At 34.7% G+C, this 7,770-nt stretch overlaps 1 protein-coding gene across 1 annotated transcript; it reads left to right on the top strand.

Annotated features, from left to right (window-relative positions):
- The first annotated feature begins 626 nt into the window (after positions 1–626).
- LOC120170331 (transcription termination factor MTEF18, mitochondrial-like) lies at positions 627–2,419 on the top strand. Its single transcript, XM_039178290.1, has one exon. The coding sequence runs from the start codon at positions 704–706 to the stop codon at positions 2,384–2,386; it is 1,683 nt and encodes a 560-aa protein (XP_039034221.1). The 5' UTR covers positions 627–703; the 3' UTR covers positions 2,387–2,419.
- Positions 2,420–7,770: the final 5,351 nt, after the last annotated feature.

Genomic DNA, 7,770 nt, shown 5'->3' with positions numbered 1-7,770 from the left:
ACGACCAAACTATAAACCTAAACAAGTTTATAAAGACATCAAAGTCTTAGCCCCTTCACCCAAGGGTTATGCTCTCCCTCTTCACTTCTCCCCAAATGATATCTTTCACCCACCAACTTTAGAAGAACCTATTTTTTTTTCTGCCCGACCCGCACAAATCCAACAACAAGGATTATACTCAATAACTTTGTACGGGTCAAATCACACTACATTATGCAATCTGATTCTAAGCTCGATAAAATTATAACGATAGCTCTAGAATTACCTAAGAAATCAGGGAAATAGAATATGACTTAGGAACATCCTCCAAAATAATCTAATTCGATCATCTAATCTTGTGTTCAACTACCCATAAATCAGTCTCTTACATGAAAGTACTGGTACTATATTAAAATAAATTAAATTATAAAATATATTTGAAGTTTTAAAATAATATATATTACAATTTCTTAAATAATATATAACACAACTATTTAAACTTAAAGTATTTAAAAAAACCATATTTCATTTTAATTATTAATTCAATTATGAAAAGAAATTTTGACTACACGGATCCTATAATCTATGTCAAATTTGGTAAGATATGGGCATATCCGCAAAAACACTGTAAGACAAGACTCCGACTGCGATGTATGAAGAAACAACGCACAAAATCCCTTCCCCCTCCCACAAAAACCCTAACTAAACCCATTCCTGCCGTCAGATGAATCATTTCCCCAAATTTATTCACTCGCATCTTCTTCGCCATTTTTCATCACTACCCAAACTCCCATACTTCACCAAAATTCCTTCCAAGTATCGAGCCCGAGCCATTGAAGATGCTCAACAAGCTCTCACGGATTACCTTCACTGCACCCGATACATCCCTTTCGTCTACGCCGAGCACATTGCCAAAAACTCTATCTGTTCCCTCTCTTCTCTCGTCTCCGGCATTGATTTCTCCGCCCCGAGTTTCAACAAGAACGTCCTTAGGTTCCTCAGGTACCATCCCATTAACGAATACGAGTTTTTCTTCGAAAGCATAGGGATTGATTATGATGAAGTTAGTGGGCTTTTGCCGTCGAAAAAATTCTTTTTCTCTGAAGATGAAACGGTTCTTCATGCTGCTTGTGCGCTTTCTGGATTTGGGTTCCCTTGGAATAAATTGGGTAAGCTTTATAAAGAAGAAGCTTTGATTTTTAGGGCGAGTTCTAAAGAATTGAAAGCTAGGCTTTGTAGGATTAAAGAAGTTGGGTTTAGCAATATTTCTGTGATTGGTATTTGCTTGGCTTTTCCATACGTGTTACGTGATGTTGGTGAATTGGATGGTGAAGTTGCTGCTTTGTTGAATGATTTGAGAAGTGTTTTTGTAGATTTTGATTTGGGGAATCATGTTGAAGCTAATGTGGATTCTTGGTATGAAATTTGTAGGAAAATGAGGGTGTTTTACGATTTGGGTTGTCAGAAAGGGGAAATCGGGGAGCTGATGGGTAGAAATAAGAGCCTTTTTCTTCAGCATTCGGAGGAGGTTATGGTTAAAAAAATCGAGTATTTTTGTCGGTTTTTGGCTAGGAAGGAAGATGTCGGTTTGTTGATTCTTCAAAGCCCCGAAATTTTGGATTTTGATTTGGAAACACCGGTGATTTCGGTTATGGGAATATTGAAACATTTTGGATTGAGTGCTGATAAAAGGGATTCCATTGCTAAAGAATACCCTTATGTATTGGGTAGGAATAAAATGGCTAATTTACCCAATGTGATGAAAGCTTTGAACCTACACGAGTGGTTGTTTAATAAGATTAAGGACGGAAATTATCGGTTGCTTGTTAATTGCACCCTTAGCGATCTTGATGAAGACTTCGATAAGGATTTCCGAGATAGCTTTGAGAGAATTCAGTTTTCAAGAACCCCTATCCATACAATGGAGAAGTTGATTTTTTTGCACAAGATTGGGTTTGGAGAGAATTCATTGACCATGAAGGTTTTAGCTCATGTTCATGGCACTAGTGCCGAGTTACAAGAAAGATTTGACAGTCTTCTCTGTATGGGAATTACGTTTTCTAAACTTTGCAAGATGGTACAAACGACACCGAAAGTTCTAAACCAGAGTCCCAAAACTATAGTGCAGAAGGTGAATTTCCTTCTCTATGAAATGGGTGTTTCTTTGGACTACCTTGATATATTCCCAGCATTTCTATGTTTCAACTTAGAGAAGCGGATTAAGCCTAGGTACAGACTCCACAAATGGCTTACAGAGAACGGTTTGTGCACTCGAAACTACTCCATTGCGAGCATAGTTGCAACTGGTGAAAAGAGTTTCGTTGCTCGTCTTTCTCGTATTCATCCCGATGCTCCAAAACACTGGTTAGAGAGTTTCTCCTACCAGGAACCTGGTGATAGTAGCTAGGAACGATAACATTGTCTACATTTGGTTGCCCCAAATATTGATTTTTTTGACTGATATCCATTCTTTATTTCTCCTCGGTCAATATCTTGCAAGCTGCAACTATTAAGATGGTATATAGTATTTTGCTTCGAGTCTTCGAGTCTTCATTTTTTTTATCGGTATCCGATGCATGTTTAGGCGTGAATACGAGGATAAGATCCTTCGAAGATCTTCTAAATACGTGAAAATTTTGAAAGAAAAAACTGAAAATTTTCATATCCGACTCTCACACTGAAGTCCGGGTCTGTTAATCAGAGGTATGTAGATTTAGTCATTGTTGAAGGACTGTTGTATGTATCTTGAAATGTTGACTTTCCAGATCAATACGACTTAGGGTTTTCTTACCAGAATTATACTGATGTTCTCTGTTTTATTTGAAAGAAAGTAGATTATGAGTTTATGTTACAAAGCACATAGGAGCTTGGATTTTAAAATTCATATTTGAATAAAATATTAAATCATTTAAAAAGTAAAAAAAATTAAATTAAACATTAGCTGAATAATTAAATAAATACTTTATATATTCACATACTTGATTCTATTATGGTTTATATCACAAATAAATTCCTAATTTTTTAAAGTGTATCATTTTTTTCTCATTTAAGTACCTAAAATAATTTTTGGTCAATGTAAGTTTCTAAACATTTTTTTGTCAAAATAGATATTTAAAATATTCAATCTTTTTCATCTAAGTATCTAAAATATATTTTAATTAAAGTTTAGGTAAAAGGTGGCTCTCCAGTTTAGGATATACTTAAGATTCAATTGGGGTTTATATAGGAATTTATAGATTGCCCACAAAGAGTGACGGTGGTAGGATTCAAACTTGACTTTACAAGCTTAAATTCTTGAATATCAACTTTTTGTGTCAACGCTCATTGACATATTTTAAGTAACTATTTATAATATAAAACTTCTATAATTTATCTATGTTGATCAGGTGGTATTATATGTTAAACAAGTACTAATTTGTTGAGTTAATCGATCGGATGAAATAGCCAAGAGGGGGTGAATTGACAATTAAAATTTTGGTGGAAGCTTCGACAGAAAATTGAAAAGATTTGCACAACGATTTAGAGTGGTTCGACTTTCTCAACCAAAGTCTACGTTCACTACCTTAGCTATCCACACTAAGGATTTTCCACAAATTCAATAATTTGTCTTTCTTTTGAGGACAAAGAGTAACCTTACAACTCCCTCAAGAATTATACCCCAAATTCTTGAGACACTCTCCTCTAAAAGAGAAAATTACAAACTTGCAAACTTAGAAGAAAAACCTCACAAGGTAAGATGTTTGCACAATTCTAGAACAAAGAAAGAACACTCAAGAATAAATACAATTGAGCACAAATGATGTTCTTGAAAGCAAAATGAATATTGAATGGATGAGGCTTGAATTGCTCAAACAATAAGTTTAAGGCTTTCTCTTTTTTTTTTCTCTAGCTTCTCTTCATCATCAATGGCTTCAAGACTTGTTTAAATACCCTTTGAATGAATTCTGAACTATGGGGATGATCATAGAGTCAATAGAGTCGTTGTTGTATGTTTTCCTCAAAAAGCTGTTGGGAGCGTATGGGTATCGATACTCCACTAAGGGGTATCGACACTACATGTATAAAATTCAAATATTTCGACCGTTGCAAAATCAACGGTATCGATACCTCTCATGGTATCGGTACCCATTTTGCATTTGATGTTTGTCTCGGAGTCAAAATCACGTAAGTAGCATCGGTACCCATAACCACGGTATCGATACTAATATATAACGGTATCGATACCTTGTAGGGTATCAGTACCTCTTTTGTATTCGATGTTTGGGGGGTATCGATACTATCCAAAGAGGTATCGATACTACCCTATTTAAAACTCAATTTGACTCGATTATGGTTCAAAATACTTTGTAAAATTGTTTCAAAAATATTTTAAGAGTGAAACACAATTTTTCATTTAAGTAAGGAGTAAAATTGAAATTTGAAGACTTGGAGTAATATTTATAATATTTGAATAACTAAATTAAATATTATATTTGAAATATAAAATCTTAAAATTCATTGACATTTTATTTGTTATATCGAAACATCACAATCTCCCCATTTTTTATATAACAAAACATTTTAGAAATTTTAAGATATTCTTTTGAAAAAAATCACTTTGAAAAATTATTATTACTCCCCTTATTATATTCTCTCCGTTTTTGTTAAATCAAAAAGACTCTATAAATTTTAAACAAAATAGCCAATTGATATATATATATAGATATAGCTTCTAAGATCAAGCCAAGAGAAATATTAGCCATTATTCCACATAATCAATATTCATAAATAATATGGAATTGGGAATTGGTCACAATTTAACTAATATGTAAAAGATGCAAGAACTAATAAACATTCTATTAAGTTCAAAAACTAATCATTCAAAATCAAACTTTCAAAACACAAAATATCCAAACAACCAAATATCCAAAACATCCAACTCATTCATCAAAATGTTTAAAACAATGTTAGGTTCAAATATAGTTCAACCTAAGAAAACTAACAAGAGTGGTCAATCATCCGTACGAGGATCGGGATTGAATCGATGTGCTCTAAGGAAAGCAACATCGTGAGTGAGTGCGTCGAGTCTCTCGTCTACTGCATTGAATTTATTTTTCATTGCTTCACAGTGAGCTCGCTTTTCCCTTTGATTCTCCAACTGTTGAGTTCCCATAGTATTCAAATGGGACTCTAAGGATGCGAACTTCAAGTGCAATGTCTCCATAAAAAACTGAAAGTATAGAGGCATTGTATTGTCTTGCCTAGTGGGCTTGTCTTCGGGCTGGTTTACGGGATCGTCGACATCCCGTAAAAGATCTTCAAGCTCTTAAGCCGGATCCGGAGCAGCTCATGATGAGCTAGGACCGAGTGTTTTCTTCAGTGAGCGAACCCAATTATCTTTGTCACCCGTCTAACCCGATTTTTGAAGAGATGTGAAGTTGATTTCGGAGGTTAGTGGGATGGCTACATCTAGGTCTACCTTAAGACCAGCTTTCATAAACATATTACTAAGTATGCAACCATAAACTAAAGTTTCTACTCGTTTTGAAGGAATGTTGTTTACGGTGTCTACTAGTTCCTCAAAGATAATGTTGAGTTAATCGATTGACGGAATCGGCCAAGAGGGGGGTGAATTGGCAATAAAAATTTTGGTGGAAGCTTTTGCAGAAAATCGAAAGAAATTGCACAGCGATTTAGAGTGGTTCGACTTTATCAACCAAAGTCTACGTCCACTACCTTAGCTATCCACACTAAGGATTTTCCAACAAATTCACTAATTTGTTCTTTCTTTTGAGGCCAAAGAGATAACCTTACAACTCCCTCAAGAATATACCCCAATTCTTGAGAACACTCTTTTCTCAAAGAGAAATACAAATTTGCAAACTTACAAGAAAAACCTCACAAGGCAAATATGTTTGCACAATTCTAGAACAAAGAAAGAACACTCAAGAATAAATACAATTGAGCACAATAAGTGTTCTTGAAAGAAAAATGAATATTGAATGAAAAATAGGCTTGAAATGCTCAAACTTGAGGTTTGATGCTTTCTCTTTGATTCTCTCTTGATTCTAGTTGCTTGATGTTTCTTGTTTTTGATCAATGGCTTCTAAGCTTGCTTAAATACACCTTGAATCACTTCTGAACGTTGGGGATGATTAGAGAAGATAATATAGCCGTTTTAGTGTGAAAACAATTAATAAAACAGCTTGCAGCGTGGGGGGAATCGGTACCCCCTATGGGGAATCAATTCCCTAAGTGTAAAATTCAAATATTTCGACCGTTATACAAGGGGGGAATCGGTACCCCCTGGGGGGGAATCGGTTCCCTCCGAGCATACTGAAATTCTCGGAGCCAAACAATTCAGGGGGAATCGGTACCCCCTTGGGGGGGAATCGGTTCCCTCTGAGTAATCTGGAATTTTTGTCTTTGAAATGGTTCGAAATACTTTGTAAAATTATTTTGAATTTGTTTTAAGATTAAAACTTAATTTTACACTTGAGTAAGGATTAAAAATGATTTTTGAAAGATTTGGAGTAATGTTTTTATATTCGAATAGTTATATTGAATATACTTAGAAAATTATTTGGAAAAATCTTAAAATTCATTTTACTTAATTTGTTATATCGAAATATCAAAATGTTTTCAACAATCTCCCCCTTTTTGATATAACAAAACATTTTAGTAATTTTAAGATTTTGAAATCAAGTTTTGAAATTACTCCCCCTTACTTTAACATTTCTCCCATTTATCATTTAAAAACACATTTAACACTTCTCTCCCTTTTAGTTAAATAAAAAAGACATTTTAAAGAATCTAAACAAGGTTTTGAAATCATTTAGCCAATTTAAGCTGCTAAGATCACAAGCAAGAGAAACGTTAGCCATTAGTTTCATAATCAATATTCATAATTAATGTGACATGGCAAAATTGGTCATATTGCTATAATGATGTAAATGATGCAATAAATTTAACTAAACCATCAAAAGAAAATATTTAAATTCAAACAAACAAATCCAAAGTCACAAAATCAAACAATCCAAAAAGTTGAAGCAATAATCGTTTAGTTCAAAGTTTTAAATCTAAGCACAAAATCACATATCCGGATCAGGAGGAGGAAAACGAGCTCGCATAGCGGCCATTTCGTGAGTGAGGTCATTAATACGCGCGTTGGTTGCTTCATTGTTTGCACGCATCTCCCGAAGAATTTCTACTTGTTGAGCTCCCATTGTGGATAAATGGGACTCTATAGAAGTAAAGCGCGAATCCATGGTAGCATATCGGAAATCGAATGTCTCCATAAAGGATTGAAAATATGGAGGCATTTGATGCGTTTGTTGTGCTTGCTCCTCGACCTGCTCCTCGGGCTTATTATTGGCTTCATTGATGTCTCGCATTAATTGCTCAAGCTCGGGATTAGCTTCTGGTGGAGCTCGTGAAGAACTAGCTCCCGGAGTACTTTCAGACGATCGAATCCATTAACCGGTTTCCTTATCCTTAATCCATCCCGCTCTTGTTAAGGAAAGAAGATTAATTTGTTTCTTAAGGGGAAAAACGACATCTAGACCGACTCTAAGCCCAGCTTTGGAAAACAGATTACTCAAAATGCAACCGTAAACTAGAGATGAACAGAGTTTCTTGTTAGGAACAAGATTTACGGTTTCAACAATTTCAAAAAAAATAATCTGAGGTAGGTTAATTTTAATATTGTTTTCGAAACAATGTAACCACCAAAGATCTAAGGCTCTAAGAGTAGAATAACGACTTCCGGATGGTTGAAACCACCAAGAAATCATTAGATGAAGAAAACGTTCA

Source organism: Hibiscus syriacus, unplaced genomic scaffold, assembly GCF_006381635.1.
Source record: "Hibiscus syriacus cultivar Baekdansim isolate YM2019G1 unplaced genomic scaffold, ASM638163v2 tig00111779_pilon, whole genome shotgun sequence".
Taxonomy (NCBI): Eukaryota; Viridiplantae; Streptophyta; class Magnoliopsida; order Malvales; family Malvaceae; genus Hibiscus; species Hibiscus syriacus.
This window is presented reverse-complemented; position numbering and strand designations above follow the sequence as displayed.

Excerpts from the sequence above, each read along its gene's own strand:
- LOC120170331 (XM_039178290.1), top strand. The coding sequence starts at position 704 with ATGAATCATTTCCCCAAATTTATTCACTCGCATCTTCTTCGCCATTTT.